We start from the raw sequence: 24,152 nt of genomic DNA on the forward strand, positions 1-24,152 counted from the left end.
CAAATCTCAAATGGCAAATTGTTATTAGTTGTTATTGTTGGGGCAAAAAAGTAATTTTAGTGTTAGATTCAAATTTGAACCAACAACAACTAATTACTTATAATTTGTTGTAAAAATATTGTGAAAAGAGAAATATTATGTCTACAATATTTTTATAACATTTTTACAACAAATCCTAAATGACAAGTTGTTACTAGTTGTTATTGTTAAGGCAAAAAAGTAATCTTAGCATTAGTTTAAAATTTGAATCAATAACAACTAACCACCTGTAATTGGTTGTAAAAATGTTGTAAATGTAACATCTTTCTTGTGAAAATGTTGTGAACATAGTTCCTCTCTATGAAAAATGACTCATTTTCTAGAAGACATTATTGACAAGACATACACATAAAGAGAGAGAGAGAAAAAAAAAATTGTAAGGATGTGTAAAATCCATATTTTATCCCTCCAATTCCAATATGCCACATTATTTTATCACATATTTAAAAATAAGCACAACCACACCTAAACCATTATAATATTCATATATAAATCCAACCAAATTAAGAGTTTATTGAGATGTTATTACGTATGGTGAGATGTATTAAATTTTAAGTAAAATGTTGATATGGCTATCTCATATATATCCAATTACTAAGGACAATTCTCAACCAAAAATAAATAAAAAAATCTATACCGGGACATGCAGAACAAATGCAATGCCATAAGTTTCGGAAAGGTACGAAAAAACAATGGGCCTTTTTTTTAGAAAACAAATAGGCTTTATCAGAAGGAACTGAACTCGCATCAATCAGCAAAGTCCAAATCCTAGTATAGGGGAATTCCAAGTCTTGTTGAATTTCTAAATATGGACATCAATAACAAAGAGAACTGTACTCGCATCAATCAGCAGAATGATCAATGAAAAAAATTTCATTGAATAACAGTTGGTTAGCACATTTATCAATGTATGCTAGAATGATCTTGAACAATGGACAATAAGAATGGGAAGATTTTGCTCTCGAAAAGACTCCGTGGTAAGCGATTTGGATGTGAATGTCAGGTGAGGAGTTGTTAGAAGGCACATTTGTTGGCAGCTTCTTCAGAATAGATTTATCATCCTGGGATAACTTGATTCTCTGCATATTAAGCATTCATTCATAAGCTAAAATCACCATTCCATTTCCCAATCCAAGTCAGTAGTCTTCACTTGATCCATTTCTGTTGGGCTCCTTTCGTATCATGTTTTGTAAGTCTTGGACAACTTCAGACATTAGTGGCCTGAATTCTGGCCCAGACTGCAAATTATGATTGATGTTAGGATATCAACTCCATTTGGAGCGGAAAGCAAAATCAATTTTTCTAATAAATGCAATAATGTCTCATATAAAATTAGTTTGGAACTCCAAGCTGATTCTATTTGAGCTTTTGTCGCATTCTGTCTTAACCTGAGTGTACCCGCACACAAATATGCTCAGGACCTAGTGGTGCCCCACTAGTAGAATATTTGGTAACAGATCTTAATCAATATCATATAGAAGTCAACAGTGATAACACTTACCTGAACACACCGAGCAATAATGTCTGCAAAGTTTGATAAAGATTTGGCTGGGTAGTCTCCATTGAGAGCAGGATCAACCATCCTTGACAATGCATCAATGTCATGAAGCTGGGGGATTGCCCATCTCACTAGAAATTGCTCCCCACGATTCCGTGATCTGTCCAAAGGGTTTAAGAAGACGTTATTTAACTGCAAATAATTTAAAATTAAAAAGGGCATGCAGTCTTAAATACAATTTGGTTTTGCATTTTTACCTGTCATAGGACATCCGACCTGTTAAAAGTTCTAACATAACAACTCCAAAGCTGTAAACATCACTTTTGTGAGTATAAATTCCTGATTCAAATTCTGGAGCTCCATAACCATAAGCTGTTGACAGACTTCCTGACAGCTGAAAGTAAAATAATGTTAGACAGCTGCAGTGGCAGCAATGCCGAGAATAATCTGGTAATTGTAACTCAGTCCAACAATGAACTGTGTCAAGTTCAATTTAGTCTCTTAACTATAAACAGTGTCAATCTAGTCCCTCAACTTTCAAAGTCAAATAATTCTCATCCGTGAATCTCCTTTCCATTTAATTTTTTTATGAAATCAGCTGATGTAAAAAAATCCAAAATCAAAGCAATTTCAACTATTAATTCCATTAAAATTTAAACAGAAAGTAGAATTATGGCTTACCTGAGTTACAGCACCTGATGCTATCAATGAATCCAGACCACAATCAGAGACAAGCACCAAAAGATCATCATCAAGAAGAACGTTGGCAGCCTTAAAATTCCTGTGCATGACAGGTGGCTGACAGGTCTCATGCAAATACCTTTGCACCAAAACAACAAAATCAGTACTAGAAATGGTGTATGCTTCTTTGAAAGTATTCATGCCAGAATAGAAACAAGGATAACTCTCCCCCTCATTTCCTCTTATTCAGTTTGTATGCAACCTAATTCAGTAATTTGTTGGGTTAAGGGAAGACTATAATTTTATAAATCAATCTGCAGATGTGAGAACAGCACCAACAAAGTTCCTTTTTCAGATGTAAGATTAATATATAACATCATGCAAATCTTACCTCTTTGACCTTAGAGGTAAACTGAATTTCTGACCTCTTATAATAAAGCGATTGCATCAACCACCTGAAATGGGTTCTCATTCTTGATGATCCTTTTTTTTTTCTTTTTCCTTTTTCTATTAAGAAATTTTGTTGGTTCAACCTTTTAGATAAATTAGTTCTAGGTTTTTGACTAACATATAAGTAATTCACATAAATTTCTTAATTAATCTCCTAGTTGATAGTGTAATTTTCTAACACATTTGAAAGGCACAACCTGGACCCTATCTACTTGAAGACGGGCAAATTGTGATAATCTGATAAATCTGACCCACAATTTTAATATATCTAATTTTAACCCATTATGAAGTTAACAAGTTAGGTTATAAATTGCCATCTTAATGGTTGCTTGACTTACTCTAAGGCTCTTGCAGCTCCAAGTGCCATCCGAATGCGGGCATTCCATGAAAGGTTTCTTTTATATTCATCATCTGAGTGCAGAACATCCTGTAGTGACCCGTTACTGCAATACTCGTAGATCAGAAGCCTTTGACCATACTCGGCACAGTAACCAATAAACTCAACAATATTGGCATGTCGGATTTTATCAATATTGTTTACCAGTTCAAGAAACTCATCATCTTTCTGCTGACTGGAAGCTCTCATGTCAAGTTTTTTGACCGCAAGTAGCTATAAAAGCATCCAAAAGAACAAATGTCAGTATGAAGCCATTGTACTGCAATACCACTTGACTTTAGAACATATGTATATATAAGATCAACATATGTATATATAAGATCGCCATATGTAGGTCCATGTCACACATCTGGGATTTACATTAAGAGCTTTTGAGGACACAACATTGCTTTAATTATTTCACCATCTTTGTCATTCAATACGTATCTTGGACAAGAAATGAAAACAGAAAAATCCAAACTAAGAAGGAATAAATTTCTTTAAAGAGAATTGTTATATTTGACATGGTAGGGGATTTATTTGTGACAATAGAGACATGCAAACACTATTTTTTTTTAATAAAAAAGACTTGACTTCAGCACCTTGTACTCCAATATTGCTAGTTGTTTTATACAAAATTGAAAAAATGTGAGCAACTTTGTTGGCCACAGAATGTAAATGTCATTCAACTTTGGTTGGTAATAAGAATAATTGAAGGCTAAAAAGATAAAAATTCTACATTCTGCCAATTAAAAGGAAAAGTCAAAACAGCATACAAGGAGTAATTATTCAGTAAAGTCAGTACTCCTGGAGAATGAAACAATTAAATAGTTGAGTAGAAGGAACAAAGATAGCAAACCCGGGAAAAAAAAGGGGGGTCTGAAGGTAGTGAGAGTCCAAGATAGGTTCCAACTATTAATACTTTCTACAAATTAATTTAATTTATAGTTGAGAATGGTACCTTCCCATCAGGAAGCTGTGCCCTATAAACAGTCCCCAGTCTGCCACTTCCTATAAGATTTTCTTGAGAAAAGCTGTTTGTATATTGCTGAAGGGATGCAATGGTGAAAGACTTTGCAAAAGTGGGGAGATTTTTGGTGGATGGCTTCACTGTAGTTACTTTAGCAGGCAATTTCGGCTCTACAATGACCTTCTCAACAGGAGGTGGAGGAGGGGGAGGAGGAGGCGGGGCAGGAGAACGAGGGGGAAGTGAAATGGGAGGAGGAGGAGGGGGAGGAGGATCTGAAAACATATCAAAAGCACTCATATCTATCCCATGATCCTCCCTCTTTGGTATTTTGCCTGTTCCCTGTACATTTCTCTGTTTCTCATTCTGTAGTTTTGTAATTGCTCTTGCTCTTCTAGTCTCTGTTTGATCATCCTCCTTTGGCCTCACAACTAGTGCCTTTGGAACTGTTCAAAGATCCTCAGGTCATTGATTTTAAAAATTACATAAATAAATAAAATATCATTATTACACACCAGATGACATATATTAAATCGATTGAAAAGCTAATAATAATAATCATTTTTACCTTTCTCATTGGTTGGTAGAGGTAAGGATCCACTGTCCCTAGGATTCTGTCTGTCGCCTTCATACGCTATTATTCGATGCCGACTAGAAATTCTTTCAGCTTCTCTTCGTCTGCTAAATCTTGGCATAAGAAGTGCAAGTCCCAGTAACAGAATTATCAGTAAAAACACCGCTGCAATTGATATCCCAACCACCTGCTTAGTTGTTAAACCTTTCTTCTTTTGTCCAGAGCTTGATTTCTCTGTTGCAGATGGTGCATCAGCCCTTTTCGGAGGTGTACGTCCAGTAGCTGGCCCCCAAAATGGTGGTGCTGGACTTGCTGGTGGTGGTTTTAATGGGGATGAAGGTGGAGGTAGTGGAGCGGTGGTAGCATTAAATGGGTTTCCATCTATTCTGCACAGTCAATTATCCTTATTGGTAAACAGATGTCCAAACTAACAAGTATAAACTACTTGGAATCCTGTTTCCTGTTTTATTGATAACAACATATAGCTGAATTCAAGCAAAACTGAAGGCAGACATGATAATCTGCAATCTATATAATCTTTTGATGAGGTTATCTATATAATCCTTACATCCTTGATAGTCCTGAAGGCTGCTCAGAAACTATTATAGAATACATGTTGACCTTGCTGACTTGCTGCATGGAAACCCATGCAAAACGCAAATTCACAAGTCACTAGGAAATGAAATTTTGATTATTATCACTGGTTCTTGTTCCTAGAAGAAATTCCTCAGTCTACTGGCAGCCATTGTGACCAGCGATATTGCTACAGCAGCTTTAATTTTCATTGGCAGGGAAACTACTTCAGCTTTCATTTTGAGATGCCAAGACCTAGTAGTCTCTTTGCAAAATCATGCAAGTCCGATATTTTTATGACCTCAAAGACTTATGTATAATTTTTTAGGTTATTTAATAAGATTCCCAGGCCTGCTTGTTTAATAGAGCTTGAATTGGTTGGTTTCTTTGACAGAGACTGTAGAGATCACACAAACATATAATGAGAAGCTTGAGTCTTAAGGGACATTGCCTATTCAGAAAATTCTTGAATAGGTGGAATGAGAAGCTTCCTTTGACATAAATATCTTTTTCCAACCGAGTTCATATAGTGATACCATTTAGGGTCCGTTTGGATACCGCTTATTTTACTGAAAACTGAAAAAACTGTAGCAAAATAATTTTTAAATGTGTGAATAGTGCTGTGAAACCCATTTTTAATTTTTTTTAAAAATAAAGTACTTGTGGGTCCCGTGAACAGTGCAGGGACCCACTGAACAGTGCATATTGTCTGCTGAAAGCTAAAACGCGTGCATCAAAAAGAAAAGGAAAACGCAAACGCAAACGCAGCTGGTGAAACGCCAATCCAAACGCATACTTAATATCCATGAGTTCATTTTTTTCAATTTTCAAATGAGAACAGTATTCTCTTTTAAAAGAAAATAAACTAATAATTCAAGGCTTGAGGTTCTCACCTGAAGTTTGGGATGCTTAACAGCTTCTCAGGTATTGGTCCAGAGAACTGGTTATTCTCTATATTCCTGATAAACAAGGAGAAATTTTGTCACAAGAAAAAAAAAAAAAAAAATGTAAGCCAATGAACCATGATAAGACAGAATTTATCCTAAAAAATTAAGAAAACGCTGCATGATTCCCAAATCGTAAAAAGCATAAGAAATTAATATTTCTTTTGAAAATTAAATATGGTTGAGAACAGTACAAATCTTTAAGAGGCAGATCTTGTAAAGTGTCAAGGGTCCCAGACAACTGATTGTTCTGCAAGTGTCTGCAAAAATGAAGTTAGCATCATATGTGAGAAAAAGTAGGTCAAATGTAAACAGCCTTACCAACACAAAATACTCACAGTGTGGTCAGAGAAGATAAATTTCCTAGAGAAGGAGGGAGCTCTCCACTCAAATTGTTACTGGACAAATCTCTGCACGCACAACAAAAAAAAAAAAAGAAGAGAAGGTGGCTCCATCAATTATAAGTAGCCCATAGAAGTTAATCTACATGAAGAATTTGCATAATACAAAATGAGATCCTACAGATTGATCAACCCTATCAGGGATTGAAAGGCATCCGGTATTTCTCCAGATAAATGGTTGTCATTTAGAGACCTGAAAGGCAAAGACAAAGAAAAGCTTATAGGAGAGTTATGTGAAAATTGGGATGCCTCCTACTAGGAACGGCTTAAACAAAAAAACAAAAATAGAGAAGAGAAAAGCTTACATGGCTGACAGTTGAGTTAAAGAGGATAAAGAACTTGGGATGCTTCCAGTGAACTGGTTAGCTGAAAGAAAACTGCCAAGGGTAAAGACTATTATATCTTTTGCACAGAAGTGCAGAACAGGGATTTACATTCAAGCTTCACATATATAGACAGAGTATAACATTTTAATTTTGAAAAATAGTAATACATACATGTTTTGCATTGTAACAGGCAAATTGGATGGAATGCTCCCCCCAATATGGTTGTTGCTTAGATCTCTGCCGAAAAAGCAACAGCACAAACATTAATGACATTATGCAACAAATGTAACAACGAAAAAGATGACTAGCTAATATCCATAAAATGCCATACAATATGAATTTAAAGAATGGATTCCTGACTTTTCCTTCCCTGTTTATTTCAAATATCACATGCTTAGGGAACAAATTAAACAGGTTGTTCATCACAAATGATGGAAAATTCAAAATAGGAATCAGGATGTTCCAATGGTTCAATGAAGGCTAGGAAATAAGAACTACGTATGACATGCCTGGCACTGCATTTATGGATGAATGGTAAGTAACAAGTATTATTATCTTTAGAAAAATATCTAAACAGTCTATTTATGACATGGTATTTAGTGACTTCAAAGTGTTAAGTCCCTTTTTTACTTCATGAAAAGGTCCAATACTTCTAACACAATCCCTTATGTAGTGTCACCTCTTGTCATCGGATAATTACCCAATCACAAGCTTAGTGTGGCCGCTCAGCTTGTTATCACCCAAAAAAAAGGACACTAAAATGGCCTCTAATTACTGTGACGAAAGAAACTGGGAGAAACAGATGACTAAGTCTAGTTCATATTCTCAACAACAAAATATCATTCACACAATGTATGCATGCCTGTGGGACACACACACACAGAGTACACTTACATTGCATTGATAGAAGTAAACAGCCCTAAGTTATTTCCCAGTTCTCCTCCCAAATTAGCAGCATTAAGAACACTGCGAACCAACATATACATATGAGAGCTCAGTTAAAAATGTTTAGAAACAGCAATGGATATATAATAGTAAAGAATAGGGACTACCATACATTTTCACTATGACTGTATTGTTACACACCACGCCTTGCCACGCTTCACCACATGGGTCTCCACCATTAGCAACCCAACCAGGAATAGCAGGGAGGCCCAGTGAAACATATAGGTTATTCATTGCAGCAACTGATTCAACAGAAAACAATGCTGATATTAATGTGTTGTCCAATTGACAGAAACATAAAATTAGAAAAGAACTCAAATTGCAGAGAGTGACAGACACTTCTTCTTCATCATATTTTTAAGAGGCTGGGACACACATTGGGCACCCTCCCCCAACCTAAATGTCCCAACAGTGATGATGTGCTACGACACCAAGAAACTTTACCAGCAGCTGATAACTTCGAACAAAACTATAGCATTCAAGACAAGATGATTATCTCCAGAAAACTCAAAGCAAAATGACATAAGTAAAAGGGCTTTCTTTGCTGGGCCATACACAATCAATGATTGCTACCCCGGCAAACAAAAAACTCGACCCAGCTGAACTAAATTCATGTATTTAGCCCAAGTTCTAGATGAAAAAATAAATCAATAAACTTCAAGCTAGCATAAACATAGCACTAATCTTGGATTTCCATTCGATTTACCACATTTTTCTCAGCAACTAAACAGACAACAGAATCATAATGCTGAAGTTGCATACCCAGAAAACAAAATCCCTTACCATCACTTGGAGTAGTCTCTCCACGAGAAACCTGCGCTGCATAAATCAACACGAACCACAGCAAAAGCTGTGCATAGATCTTCAAATTATTGTACTTTACAGCAGATCTCTTCCCACCCATTGATCTCACGCTCAACCTTACTCCTCAATTCACTCTTCTCCAACAAAAGAACATCCTCCAATCTGAAAAATAACCAAACCACAAGCAAAATCAAGCTGACAGTCAGTGATCTTAGCACAGCCCACTAATCCAAAACAACCCAGAAACCAAATTGCAAAACCAAAAACAAACAACACCCAGAATTCTGAACAAGCACTAAGACACATACATAAACAGGAAAAAAAAAACAAACAAATGAAAAAAAAAAATCATACGTAAATATATAAAAACTAAAGATGGAACTAAACTTACAAAAAAGCAGGAATATTAGCAAATGCTGAAGAAAACAGAAGGCAAGGAAGCAATTTTGCAAGGACAAAAGTTGAAAAGAATTCAGAAACAACAAAAGAAAAAGGAAAAAGAGAGAAAATTTCTTTTAATGTGACACTAAGGCTAAACAAAACTTAAGAGCTAAGATTCAGTGAACATGGTAAAACCCAGTGGGCTACGTAAGCAAATATTGCGTCTTAATTATGTACAATATAAAATTGTATAGCCCTAACCTTTGAAAAGAGCTGGAAAAAGAAGAGAAAAGAGAAGGGAAAAAGGAGACGTGAAAAGTACTGTGAGACGTTTCTGTGAGAAACTTCAGACTGAGTCTCAGAACTCTCTTTTCTCTCTCTCTCTCTGTTTCTTTGTTCTCTCTCTCTCTCTCTCTCTACTAAACTAAACTGAGCTTGGAACAGTGAATATGTGTGTGTGTGTGCGTGCGTGTAATTCACACATGTTTACTTTTGGTAAATCTCCGGTGAAAGAGGTGAAATGGAAATGGCATTGACCCTACTTTCTTGGCGCGTACCAATAGCAATAGGGTTGTGTTACAATGTTGACCTTCTATTTTTGGTATGGTTTATCTTTTTTTGTTTGTGATTAAAGTTTTTTTCTTTAATTATTTTGGGTATAAAAATATGTAAACAAAATTTATTTTTCCTTTTGATTTTTTGTGAATGTATTTGAACAAGTTTATCTTTATTGATATGGTTTGATTGGTCTACATTTTATGTTTATTGAATTTACATAGCATTTTATTAGATTTTTGTTACCTTACAAAAAGTAGGAATGACGTAATGAGATATTTAATTCAATTTCATTCCCATAAAAGAGAGTTTCACTAATTAGTAATCATACGACTCTTAACAACTAATTATAAGATTTGTTTCTATATGTAATATTAGTGTATAATTCATGTAGATGCACGGTACAATTAAAAATAATTATAATTGCATACATATATAAGATCAAATTATACCTAAGATAAGAGTTTTACATTTTTTAAGCCATAGATATGTGCATTAATTTTACTCTTTTTTATTTATTTATTTATATATACACATGAATTTACCTTTTTTTTTTTTGTTTAATGGATTTTTTATGGTTTATTTATATTAGACTATATATCTTTTGCACAACATTAATTCATTTAGAGCAAAAATTAAATAGGACATATTGTGCAAAATTATACAACAATTTGAATCCAATTTAGAATCTAATTGAATTTTCTCTTAACTTTGGCTTTATATATATATATATATATGCGTGTGTGTATGTAACTCTTATTTTTGTTGATTCTTCAATAAGATTTATCCTACAAATAAATTTAGCCAGTTATATATTTTAATTATTGTGTTTTCCATTCATTTACTGTAGAAAATATGAGAAATACTTGCACACTTCTTTTTAACATTAAAACATTTCTCTTAACCAATAACATTTTTAAAGATTTTTTTCCTCAATAAAAGTATATGTTCTTGTGTATAATCTATCTCACTCATAGTTATTTTATAAAAGAATACCCATTATAATTAATTATATATCTCTTGTACTTGTGCAAATTTACTAAGCTTTAATGAAAGATAGAAATCCCCTTCAAAATATGTAAACAATTTTTTTTTCTTTTGATTTTTTATGAATGTATTTGAACAAGTTTATCTTTATTGATATGGTTTGATTGGTCAAAATTTTATGTTTATTGAATTTACATAGCCTTTTATTATATTTTTTTACCTTACAAAAAGTAGGAATGACTTAATGAGATATTTAATTCAACTTCATTCAAATAAAAGATAGTTTCACTCATTAGTAATCATATGACTCTTAACAACTAATTATAAGATTTGTTTCTATATATCATACTTGTGTATAACTTATGTATATGCATGATACAATTAAAAACGATCATAATTACATATATGAGTTCAATTATACCTAGTGTAAAAGTTACATTTTTTTAAGTCATAGATATATACATGAGTTTTACTCTCTTGTTTTTGTTTTATTTTTTATTTTATATATATATACATGAATTTACTCTTTTTATATTTATTGGGTTTTTGATGGTTTATTTATATTAGATTATTCATCTTTTGCACAACATTAACTCACTTAGAATAAAAATTAAATAGGACACATGGTGCAAAACTAGACAACAATTGAAATCTAATTTAGATTCTAATTGAATTTTCTCTTAACTTTGGCCTTTAATATATATATATATATATATATTACTCTTATTTTTGTTGATTCTTCAATAAGATTTATCCTACAAATAAATTTAGTGAATTCTATATTTTAATTATTGTGTTTTACTATAGAAAATATGAGAAATAGTTGCGCACTTCTTTTAACATTAAAACATTTCTCTTAACCAATAACATTTTTAAAGATTTGTTTTCCTTAATAAAAGCATATGTTCTTGTGTATAATCTATCTCACTCAAAGTTATTTTATAAAAAATATCCATTATAATTAATTATATATCTCTTATATTTTTGCAAATTTACTAAGCTTTAATGAAAGATAGAAATCCCCTTAAAAATGCATAGTAATGTCCATGAATCTCAATTTATGAGTGTGTGATAGTAATTTATTAAATAATGGACAATGTTTAGTTTAAATAAATGTCCTCCAACCTACTGCATGGCAATTTATATGACTATTCACACGTATTATTTGAACAAATTACAAAATTCATTTAAAAAACCATGTGATTAAAAACACACATGATTCATGAATAATCTTTTTAGCGGCTACTTAGTGTGATGGAGGAAGTTTCCTCCAAATTGAGATTAGACTTTTTCCTTAAATTATAATTGAACAAGACTTATAGTTATAGAATATTTAATTTATTATGCAACAATAAATCTAGGAATAAAAAAGGGAAAAGGAATCCATGTAACGCCATTTTCATCCAAACTTAAATAGTAGATATCTTTTAATACAAATAACCTCAATGAGAAAAGTACAAATAATTTAAGATTAATCATACTTAATCCAATTGTATTCTTGACTAACTTTTATTTGCCAATTGTGGTTTAATTTTTTTTTTCTTTAATCACCAATGACCTACGACACACCTTTAATAATTTTGAATTTCTATAAAATGTAATTTATCCAATATATAGGCATAAGATTCTCTTGCAATTCTTGTAGTGTGATGATAGGGTGATTGTTTTGATGGAAAGTGTCATCCACATACGTCCTATGCGCGTCATAGCGATGTGTTTAATTTTTTTATTTTTATATATTGCAACTGTAACTTGTCAATAATAGCCGCCAGTTTTTCTATGGGCTTTCACGTGGTCGGTCGAATTGTCGTTAACTAGTCATGGGCTTTATGCCGTAGCCAATCGAAGCCCACAGAAATTTTTTATTTATTTTTTAAAGCAATTTTGTAAGAAGTACTAAGAAATGACTAAAAATATGATGATAATATCTTATTTCAACTTTCAAAAATTAATGAGAAAGAACCAAAAAAAAGAGAGGTGTTGTTGGAATCAAAGAGGACAAGGGAAAAGATAAAAGTGTCTCATAATCCAATGAGTATGGACTAATAAATGTATTTTATCAAATTGGATAAATATGTGCCAAAGGCAAAGAAAGATATTGAATATCTTTTACCAATCTTTATTATTAATCAATTATAGTTTTGATATTAGACTCGTAATAAATAAATAAAATTTGAAAATTACTCTATTATCAATAAGTGTTTTCTTTTAGTATTGATTTAGAACACGCAAATTAATTTAACATGATTATCCAAATTCAAGATCAACAACATGTTGGAACATAATTTTGATCAAAAGTAAGCTCGGAAAAAAAAAATAAAGTTAAGACAATTTATCAATAGCATTTGGACTAAAACATGGGTAACAATAGACAGTGTTGCCATTTTGTGGTTTGAAAGATTAAGCAAAAAATAAAAGAGAGTTTATGCGCAATAAAGTCTCATAATATTTTTACAACTTTATTTTGTATTGTGATGGATCTAAACGTTATTTTTTTACTTATAATAAGCTGATGTCTTAACTTGTTGTGAAAATATTGTGAAATTTTGACATTTTGTCATGGTTGGAATAAAAAAATTCCTCCAATTTTCATCCTACCTATTAATATTAGGATTAGTATGAAAGATTATAAAGAGATAAACTTCATCACTTCATTTATTATTGATAAACGTTTGCATGGTGATATATTTGAATTATAAACTAGTTTGGAAATGAGTTTCAAATATAAATATGGGCATCAATTATCTCTTTCTTTTTTTTTTCTTTTTTTTTTTTTTCTTTTTTTCCAAGTCAAGTTGTGCCGTGGATTTACGAAATCTAGACATGCTATTTTATTTATGAAGGAAAGTACTACTTGGTCTAATCGCCAATGACTCAGCCAATCTAGTTAGTAAAACGTAAGGGATAGGTACCTTTTGTTGATAAGTGTACGGGCCAACTAACTGAATCCACATCATTTATACATCAAGATAAGCACGTTTTGATAGAAAATCAATCAAAATCAATCAAATAATTCTAAGGAATAAGGATAACTATAACATTTCTCAGGGACCTTTCCCCAACTATTGTGTATAATACTGGTTGTGAAAAGAAAAAGAGTAATATTAAAATTATAATTTTTGTCATAATTTTTATCACAACTTACTCATATAACAAAGTATGAGCGATGGAAACTCAACTATTTTACTCAATTATTCACAACTTGTCATATGAGCAAATTATGATAAAAGATGTAATTATCGTATTTTTCATTAAAAAAATAGTAAATTTATATAAAAGTGACAGAGAGTCAATCATAATTTCTCACCTAAAATAATAGTGAAAATAGCATAAAAAAAAATATTATGATCCTATAACAACTTAAATCAATTCATAAAATTGAAGGGAAAATATTAGTAGGTAGAGTTTTGTTTTGAAGAGATATTCCCAAATCTAACCAAAAAAAAAAAAAAAAAACATTCCCAATAGCCCACTTGGCTGAGGACCGTTTGGGCGCATCTGCCATCACATTGATAACATAGAAAATATCCAGGTAAGAAAAAGGAGCTTTTTCAAAAGTCACATTTTTCTTTCATATCTTTCAACGGACAAAAGGAAAGTCATATAAATATAGGAAAAATTCTGCGCCTTAAAAGGCTAGCGGTCTTTAAACGGATCCTCAGTCCTCCCTGTCATTTTCACCTGTCAACGAATCTATCCTATTCTATTTCTCACCCACCGTCTCATTTTACACATCACTACAACTAAGTTAGCAATTTATTTATTTATTTATTTTTACATATGATATGGGTAACATTTATGTTCAATTAATTTTACTATTTTTTTTTCATGGGAATTTAATTATGTTATTATATTGACCTATGAAATATATAATTGTCAAGAGTCTTGTAGGTCAATAAGTATTTTTTTTTTTTTTAAGGGGGAAATTAATGAGTATCTTGAATTATAAAAAGGGTTCAGTAAATGTATGCTCTTAGGACATATATTAATAAATCTATTTTTGGAAAAAAAATTTCGAGAATTGAAAAAACTATTAAAACTTTTTCTAAAAATAGTATACTATCGTGTGCCCCTAGAGCACACGTTAGTAAAATCCTTATAAAAATAGTATCGAATTAAATAAGTTTTGAATTTAGTTTTTGATTTCAACTCAATAAGAAATTAGTTCCTCAAAAAAAAATTAAAAAAAAACTTAATAAGAAATTAAAAAGTTAATTATTATGAATGAATGATAACTAAACTATGTGACCTTAATTATTCTAAGATAACATATCCTTTTTTTTTTTTTTTTTTGAGAAGAAGATAACATATCCAATTAGAAGGACATCATTGCTGAATAAAATGTTTTAAATTTTTAATTGTTCATGTTGTAATAATAGTTATGCTGCCAATGGTTTGCTTTGGGATCCTAGTCCAAATATCAGTCATATGCTTTAATCGTTTCATTTGTTTAGAAAACAATTTCATTAAAGAGTTTTAAAGGGCTCTTGAAACTAAAAACAACTTTACGGTTAAAGTTAAAATTTTAAACTTTTAAGAAAAATCTCTACAATTTATTGTTCTTATTTTATAAATCTATAACTTTAAACTTCAAAACTCTATTCATTTTAATTTACTAAACACTCAAAAATGAAGGAACTTTTCGATTAAAATAAAAACCTACATTGCAAAAGCTCTAGAATTAAATTCTACTTCTTAGAGCATTCATATTGGTGGAATTATTTTTTTAGCTATTTGACACCACAAAAAGCTACTTAATCTATTTTACCTACTCACTTTACAAAACATCTAATATCAGTAGATCTATTTTAGCTTTCAACACAATAAAATAATATATACATCACAATAAAATAATATCAATTACAATGAACTACCAACATCCACCGCGCCCTAAACCCAATCACACCCAACAACCATCAATTGCCACCATGCACAACCCACTACCAAAAATACACCATAAACTAATCAATGGCACAAACTATAACCACCACCAACCAAGAACAACGACCCACAACCACTGCCAAAAATCCAAATTAGCCAAAAACCACCACACAAATCACCACCAACACAGCCACACCACGACTGACCCATGAAACCCAGCCAAACTGTCACCACGAAATCTAGACACACCACCAAAACCGAATTTCTCTGCCTACCTTGATTGGTCTAGCAGCGCTCTTAAATTCGATGAAGGCAGTGCTGGTGGAGTTAGTTGGGAACAAGGTTTGGGCGTGGTGGGGGATTGCGTTGTGGGCAAGATGACTTGGCGAAAGGGTGACTGGGAGAGAGATGGGTTGGTGATGGGGCTTGGGTCGATGATGGAGCTTAGGTTGACGGTGAGATAGAGGACTAGGCTTGTTAGCGTTGGGTGAGTAGTGAGATGGAGGTTTGGGTGAGATGGGTCAGCGGCGAGGGGCAGGGGAGTGGGTCGGTGACAGTTGAGCTTCGGGGGGTAGGCTGGCGGTGGTGAAAGGGTGATGACTCTCGGCAGAGGTGAGAGTTAAGAGAGAGAGGTGAGAGTTGAGAGAGAAGTGACTAAACTATCGGGTTGAGTAAAAAGAAATAGAAAAAAAAGAAGCAAATAAATAATATTTTAATAGGAGGTAGGAATAATTTTTTTTTAGCTTTCAGCTACAGTATACAGCCATATATAGTTGTGCATTATAGCAATGTAGGTAAAAATTTTACCTATACCACCACCAACGTAGCACCCTTTTTGTATATGGTGGTGCTAAAAATAGTTTTTTAGCTCCACCATTGTGGATGCTCTTATAATGATGCCAACGAAACGTAACAGCATATGTTGCCATTTGATTAAAAAAAGATGTTATATCTATATAGTTTATTAGGGTTATTTTAGTGTTGACTAATTTCAAGTTAAAAGTTTTGATGTAATCATATAGTTTCCTTGTACTCAATTTATTTGAGTTGTAATTGGGTTGGATGTAAAACTAGGAGATACCAGAAGTTTCCATTTAGTGTGTTATATTCGAGAGTTTTGGTTGAGCAAAATACAATTGGTTCAGGCAAGATTCAATCAGAGAGGTTTGCTTGTCCCTCACCAGTCATTTAGGTCAGGCGAGATGATTATTGTGGCTTCCAGAGGAGCTCGCTTGACACTTGCCAAACACCTTGGTAAAGCTAGTGGAAAAACAGATCCCTTGACTAGTTGCAACACTTGTTTGACTGACCTAACCTTTTTAATGAGTTTTTTTTTTTTTTTTTTTTTTTTTTTTAAGCCATTTAAACCCCAAACCCTACACATATATAAACTTGGTTTTGTAACCCTAATTTAGAAGAGAGGAAGACAGCCACAAAGCAAAGAAAGACTAGATCTAAAAATTCCTAACCTCTTCCTACCATCTCCCATTGAATATCTTTGAGAGGAGAGTTCATTCAAACACCTTGTCACCAGAAGTGCATTTAATTGGTGCTAAAAGATCTTCAAGAGGTCTTGAAGTAACCAAGAGATTGGTTTAAAGGCCATCATACTTGATGTGCGTTTGGAGAATGCAAAGACAAACAACTAGTGAAGTATGTAGCTAGTAAGAGTTGGAGGCTCAAGTATATACACATTATATAACTAAAGGTTCTGTAAGTCGTTATGTATTGCAACTATTTTTATAATAGATTCTATTTAGTGGGTAGTCCCGGTTTTTATTTATTTTTTTATTTTAAGGTTTATCTCCGTAATCATATCTTGTCTAGCTAAAGGCGTGTATTGTCATTTATTTACTTTTATTATTTATCCATGGTGCTTACAATTTGAATTGGCTTAAATCAACCCCTTGGCTAAATTCAATTTGGTTAAAATTAGTAGCAAACCGCACTAATAGTAGAGTAGGTAACAAAGTTACAAAGGTCACAATTGCTAACCTTTCAGATATACAAAATAGGCAAATCCAAATCCTGTTCATAATTGAGAATCCGTCCCATCATTTTTTTATAAACAAAAAAAAAATGGACGGAATAAATTGAAGTTAAAACAAATTTTTTCTAGAGGGTATTTGTGGTGATGAAAGAAAAACATAGACAGCAACCTCTTAGCTGAGTTTAGCCATTAAATATAGCGGTTATGTTTTTTTTTTTGAGAAACATATAGCGGTTATGTCACTCTCATAAAAAGAAACTTTGGATATATACACAATAATGTGTAGCCTAAATATATTGTTTCATTCTCTATGATGTGACGGTGACCCAACCAAAACACAAACTGGTTTTGCCTTTCTCCAAATATTGTTTAAGAGATATGGTGGGGGTCCCACCAGTCCACCACCTTTGAAGTTCGAATCTTGACGCTCATGTTCCTCTCTGTTGGCTGTGACGCAGAAGCTAAGTTTAGTTGATTGTCCTAGAAGAAAAACCAGGGCCCAATCACGAAGTGACACGTGTGCAATTAAGCTTTTGTTTCATAAAGATTTATTATACAATACACTTTCCCATAAAAAAAAAAAAAAAAAAATTATACAATACACTATTGCTTTTTGGAGGAGCCGGCTATTAAAGTATAAATAAAAAAATAATAAAGTGAAAAGTAGAAAGTAGAAAGTTATTACTATAAAAAATCTGTGTAATAAAACTTAAAAATATCTTTGTTTTTAGTGGCTCTGATTGGCCAATGTTGTTTAGGATTCTTTCCACTCAAAAAACACAACGCATGGGAGCTACGAGTTTTGGTCACGTCAGTTATATAAAGAATTCAATTTTATTGGTTATCCAATTTGGGTGAATTACAAAGTAAAAATAAAGGTTCTTGTGACGAAATAGTCTTACCTATCAACGTTTTTAACAGTGATAGATATTCACATAGTAAAAATAAAAAATAAAAACAATAATAGACATATATTGAGTTTGTGACAAACTTTTAAAAACTTTAACGTTTGATTCAATTCTCTTCGTTATATTTGATTTTAATTATTGTTAAAACATTGTACAAACGTACAATTGTACATTAACAATGAAAACAAACGGACCTATATGTCTACTCGGAACAAAGCTATGTATTTTTTTTTGTTCTACAAAGCTATGTATTATGATTTGGAAAACCGTGGTCCATATATCCAAACGGAAGTAAAAATTAGTTTTAGCCTTTACAAATTAGGTTATTTAAAAAACTTTATCTTACCCTCCCTTAAAAGTTACCATGACTTTTGAGTAGAGTTGTGGTGTGCTTTTATGTTAGAACCTCTTTCACTCTTTTTTTTGTGTGTGTTTGTTTTTCAAAAAAATTTTTAAAAAAGGTTATTTAAAAAACTAATAATAAATTTTAAAAACGCAATCCCAAACTTTAGATTACATTCGTTTATACTATTTTCTTTAATTAATCCTATCATACAAAGTATAAACACGCTATAGTTCCACTTCAATAATTTTAGTTTGATTAAAGGTTGGACTCGGTCCACAAACACCTGCAAAGAAAAACAAGGACTTGCCGCCCCGGATGTGCTAGTGAGGAAGCCCTTTGATGCTTAAGCCAGTAAAATGATTAGATTGTGTAAGAAAGTATACCAAAATTAGAATTTTATTTGTATATCTAAAAACTTGCAATGGTTGCTATTTGTGTCACTGTTGGAGATAGAATTAAGTCGAGATTTTGGAGGATTCAATCCGGTACAATTTGTCCCACTTAAAAGCATTCATATTAGTTTGTGTAAAAAATTCTATATATTTTAGTATAAGATTTTTTTTTTAAATTTTACATACTAATTTTTCAAAATACCTCATATTAGACTATCTATTTTAGTATAATATATTTTAGTATAAGAATCTACTTTTTATATTTTACATACTCACTTTTTGAAACACCCTATATCAGTTATCTATTTTATATTACATTACATTAAAATATCAATTTTTCTTGATTTTTTTAATTATTTCTCTTTTTTCACATATAATAATCATGATTCACTTTTTTCATTTAGCCTCGAGACACATAAAAAAAGAATAAAAAACTATATACAAAGTTAATAGTATCAATGTAAATTTACATAATTATTGTAACAACTTTGCAATTAACACATTTTTAACTTGCCTGATATTAGTGATTTTCGAAATTAAATGTGTAAAATTGATGTCTTTTTATTATTATTTTGCATTGATTGGTACAAATGCTATAACTTAGGAATTATCCTTTAATTGTTAGGGGCTTTTGACAAGGAATCCAACGGTGATAAAGGGAGAAGGTTCTTTCACAATGTTCACATCCACGTGAAGTTTTGACTTCGATGAATTTTGCGGGGTTTGGATGTGTTGGTCGATGTACCATCAGTTTTTTTGCTGATGTACCATCAGTTTGAAGTTTGAAGTTTGAACTACCATATTAACCACTTCGTTTGAGGTCGAGCTGATCTAACTTGTCATAAATTCTCTCTATCTGTCTATCATACTCTATGTCCATGTATTGGGTTACAATCCCACCTAAATCAAATGGTGGAAGACATTTCATTTTCTTTATTTAGCTTAAAAATTTACATTTCTTTATTTATTTTACACCACAACTTGGTTAGATACAAGGAAATATTAGTGATCCTTAAAGAATGATAGAAATAATAGTCCCCTTTTGACTTTTGTGATAAACATAACGAACATGTTTAAATCTTTTTTTGTCAGAAAAGAACAAAGATTTTTTGAAGCAACAGATCCAGCAAAAGAATTTCTTCTTTCATTGATCATCAGGGGTTTGCTAATTCTGTTATCAAAGATCAAAAAGTTTAGGATACTATTATTTCTATAAAACCGGTCACTATTGTTCTCTATATCAAGTTCCATCAGTTGACTAAGCTTTATAATAAAATATAAAAAAATATTTATCTATTTTTTTTTTTTTTTGATGAGAACAATATTTATCTTTTTATATACAAGGAGGAGATTGGCGTTAAATGCATTATAAGAGTTTTTTTTTTTTTTTTTTTTTTTTTTTTTTTGAGAAGACTTGATTCTTCCTTTAATAATTTTAAAAAATAAAAAATAAAAAAACTTTAGTAGTGGATGGCAAAAATCTTTTTTAGGCCCTCAATTTTTAAGGACAATTTAGTTCTAAAAAAAATTGTTTCAATTCCTAGTTTCTTAACTTAATGAATTAATTGTGTCAACTTAGTTCTCAAAGAAAGATTAAATTGACATCAGTTAGAAACTAATTGACAAATATATATATTGTGATTTGTGAGGACCAAAATGAAATTGACCCTATAAAGTTGAGTAGTGAAAGGCGCTTTACGCATCGATTTTATAGGTTATTCTTAAAATTTTAAGACACGCCATGGTTTTGAGAGAGAATCTAAAATGGGTTTAAATTAAATTAATTGAGGTAAAATGTAGTAGTTAGGACTTAGGACCACGAGAAATGAATGCTGTGTGTTTCCACGGTCATATGAATTGGTCACATGTCATTGTATAATCAGACTCTGTCAACCTCCAACGCTATCGAACTCAAAATTGTCAGTTTGCTGAGGAGATCAATGTTTATATGCTCCATTTACACCATGCTTTCCATCTTCAACCATCATCACCAATATGTGTTCTTTTGAGTTTTGAATTAAATGTCCCGGGACCACTGTGTTTCCATTGACTTAAATTTGGTTGGTAGGGTTGTGCTTTCTATCTGTATTTTTCACACAAAATCATGGTTACCTAGTCTCGATTAGTCTCTGTCATATTTTATAAATCACATTACTATCAGCTTAACAAAAACTAACAAAAAATGCATTAAAATGTTTGAATAGGACCCCAGTGGACTTGGGCTTTCAAATGGGGCGTCTCACATTTCTTGCCTGCATTTAATAAATAGATTAAAACAACAATAGAACAATGATCATGTTATTTGGAGACTGTCAGAGGCTTTTCATAAATATAGCTTTAGATGGAAAAAGAAAGGGCAATCAACTTGCTCATTTTATTGCTAGAAGAGCAGTTTATCTGCAGATCTTGATGTATGAGTAGAAAATTTACTGTTTGAGCTGAAATACTAACTTAGTTCATTTATAAAATCTTTTTTTTTAGACCCTTAAAAAAAAAAAAAAAATCAATAAAAAAAACAAAAACAAGGGTAAGGGCAATATTGTATTCCAACTTTCCAACGAGCACAGATGTTTCCAGAACCACCAAAAGGAACTGGCAAAAATATGAACTCAAAATGGGTTTTTTTTTTTTTTTTTTTTTTTTTTTTTTTTTTTTTTTCGGTTTGCAAACTTGAAACAAATTACTATGTAGAGTCAAGTATTCTTTATAGCTGTTTGTCAAAAAAGAATGAAGAAAGTATTCTTTATAGCTGGAAGCATAGCTTTTTGTCTTTAATTTCTTTATTACCATTAGTAATATTATTTTCTATACGGGGAAAAATGAATTGCCATTCCAACTAATTGGTAAGTAGGGATCAAAATAGATCCTTATTAATAATTAAAATTGACTTATTGATTTTGTGTCTTCCAAAAGGGGTCCCAGAAAGTGGAAACGTAAGGAAATTGTGGGAGCTTTTGTTTAAAGTTTAATTAATGTGTGAAAGTGCCCAGAAAATGTAGTCCAGGCTGCTGCCTGGTCTTATTGACCATGTAGAATTTCAATTCCTCTATTTTTCCAAGAACACGTGTGAAAGAGAGAAAGTGCGAAGAGAATATTTGTGTATTCTATGGGTATTAATCCTTAATTTAATCATCATTGATGTCCATAAGGTTATTGTATGATTGTATAATTGCCTAATCAAATCCGCATGGTGTATCATAATTGGCACATAAGTTTGTTTTTAGTTGCCTTGATGGAAGGAGTAGACATGACATATCAAGTGTTTCTTCTTATTCATACATAATCATCATTCATCTACACATTTGTCCTACCAGAATGGGAGGGTCCCCTTTCCCATTCATGAAATTATGGTTTTGTTTTTTGTGCTAGAAATGTTATGAAATTATATTGGAGAGCAAAATGTAATCCCCACAAAATTTGGACATTTTGGTAGGCCCAAAAGATGTGAAAATTTTCAACCGGATTTTTGGGCCATATGAAAACGGTCCGTGATTCGACCCATTCAAACTAGCCCACCCATGAAAACCGAAGATGGGCTTTTTTGCACAAAATAAAAAAAAGGTATGTTTTACCCGGCTCCACGCAGCATGTCTACACGTACAATAGAAAGCTTCATTCATCGGTGCAAATTTGCATTAGTTCTTGTGAAAATTTATTTATTTAAGAATAATATTTTTTTTTTCTATTTTGCATACTTTTGGAGAAAATTCTATTTTGCATACTTGTCAAAACATCACATATCAAATTATCTATTTTACATTACATTTCATTAAAATATCACATTTTCTTGATTTTTTAAAATTGTTTTTCTTTCTTCACACACAATAATTACTATCCATTCTCTTTTTTACCCTTAGAATATGTAAAGAAAAATAAAAAAAAAATAAATGTGAATAATGCTAGTATAAATTTACACGGTTACTGTAATAACTATGTATTTTTATACAACTTTTTTTTTTTAGTAAACAATAATACTTATTAGAACACATACAAAAATAGTAATACTAATGTTTTAAATAGGATTTATAATACATTATTTTACACAACTTTGCATAACCTAATGTGAGTGAATTTTGAGTTTAGCTAATTAAAATGAGATATTGTTTCTGTTATAAAAGCACTAATGCGAGTGGCCGAGTGCCCTATATTTTTTCACATTCATTTTCTTGATTTCAATGTGGATATTTTTCCTTCTGCTTTTTTAAATGTGTACATTTATGCATTAATTTTAAATATCTTTGTAAAATTTAAACAAACGTATGATGATTTAAATAGTTATAAAAATCGTACGAAAGGTTGACCTGGGTAAAGAATTCGTTCACTAGTTCATTGGTTCAACCGGTGGTTTATTAGTTGAATTGTAGGTTTATTAATTAACTAAATAATATATTTTATAATTATAAAAAGCAATTAAAATAAAATAAAAATACTTCATTTGGGTAAATTAATCAATTATAACAATAACAAATTACATCATATGACATAGAGTTAGAGAATAAAAAAATAAAAAAAACATCATTCACATATATCATCCAATAATCAAGTTATATAGTTCAAAAAGTCTTGAAACAACATATCTCATAGAAATACAAAATAAATTTTTAGCTTAATCATTAAGCCGTAGAGATTACATATTTGTGAGATGTTGGAGTAAGCCATAGGATTGCTTTCTTTAATCTCAACTCTCGTCTCATGGCACAACTCTTATTTTATCTTTTCAGTCGTTAGTCTTTATCGCTTTGTTTTTATCAGATTATCTTTTCAATTTTCAGTAATTTAGTAAATATATACGGTATTTTTTTTGGTTTTATCCATGGGTTAAAAAGATTAAACCCATGCGATCCGTCAATTTACCTGGTTTAATAATGTGTCATTGCATATTCAGTATTTTACACTGAACTATTCTAAATGATACTTCGGTTCACGGTTTTTATGGTTTTTATGGTTTAACTGGTAGTTTGATACGGTTCGGTACATTGATAAAAAAAAAAAAAAAAAAAAAAAAGGCCGAGGCTGATGCAGAGAGTTGGATTTTATTTGAGCAGATTGAAGCCCAATCTACTAAGCCCAGGATCGGCCCAGTTGCATTTCCACCTTTTGTTCAGGGACCCGCCAACTGCACCGGTCGTAATTC

The 24,152-nt window shown here is 31.7% G+C and overlaps 1 protein-coding gene across 2 annotated transcripts; it reads right to left on the bottom strand.

Moving 5' to 3' along the window:
• Positions 1 to 885: 885 nt before the first annotated feature.
• LOC126695481 (protein STRUBBELIG-RECEPTOR FAMILY 3-like) lies at positions 886 to 9,383 on the bottom strand. 2 transcript variants are annotated; one of them, XM_050392236.1, is made up of 17 exons: positions 9,221 to 9,383; positions 8,558 to 8,740; positions 7,887 to 8,016; positions 7,724 to 7,795; positions 7,001 to 7,066; positions 6,809 to 6,880; positions 6,625 to 6,696; positions 6,441 to 6,512; positions 6,297 to 6,362; positions 6,052 to 6,117; positions 4,580 to 4,971; positions 4,006 to 4,457; positions 3,007 to 3,278; positions 2,219 to 2,357; positions 1,795 to 1,931; positions 1,541 to 1,697; positions 886 to 1,277 (listed from the first exon to the last, which is right to left on the bottom strand). In XM_050392236.1, exons 2-17 carry the CDS (start codon positions 8,676 to 8,678, stop codon positions 1,176 to 1,178), a joined length of 2,388 nt encoding a protein of 795 aa, XP_050248193.1. In that variant the 5' UTR covers positions 8,679 to 8,740; positions 9,221 to 9,383; the 3' UTR covers positions 886 to 1,175. The 2 variants fall into 2 exon arrangements, with proteins under 2 accessions (XP_050248193.1, XP_050248194.1); XM_050392237.1 differs by lacking the exon at positions 9,221 to 9,383 and adding an exon at positions 8,970 to 9,142.
• Between the last annotated feature and the right edge of the window lie 14,769 nt (positions 9,384 to 24,152).

Source organism: Quercus robur, chromosome 8 (assembly GCF_932294415.1).
Source record: "Quercus robur chromosome 8, dhQueRobu3.1, whole genome shotgun sequence".
Lineage (NCBI taxonomy): Eukaryota > Viridiplantae > Streptophyta > Magnoliopsida > Fagales > Fagaceae > Quercus > Quercus robur.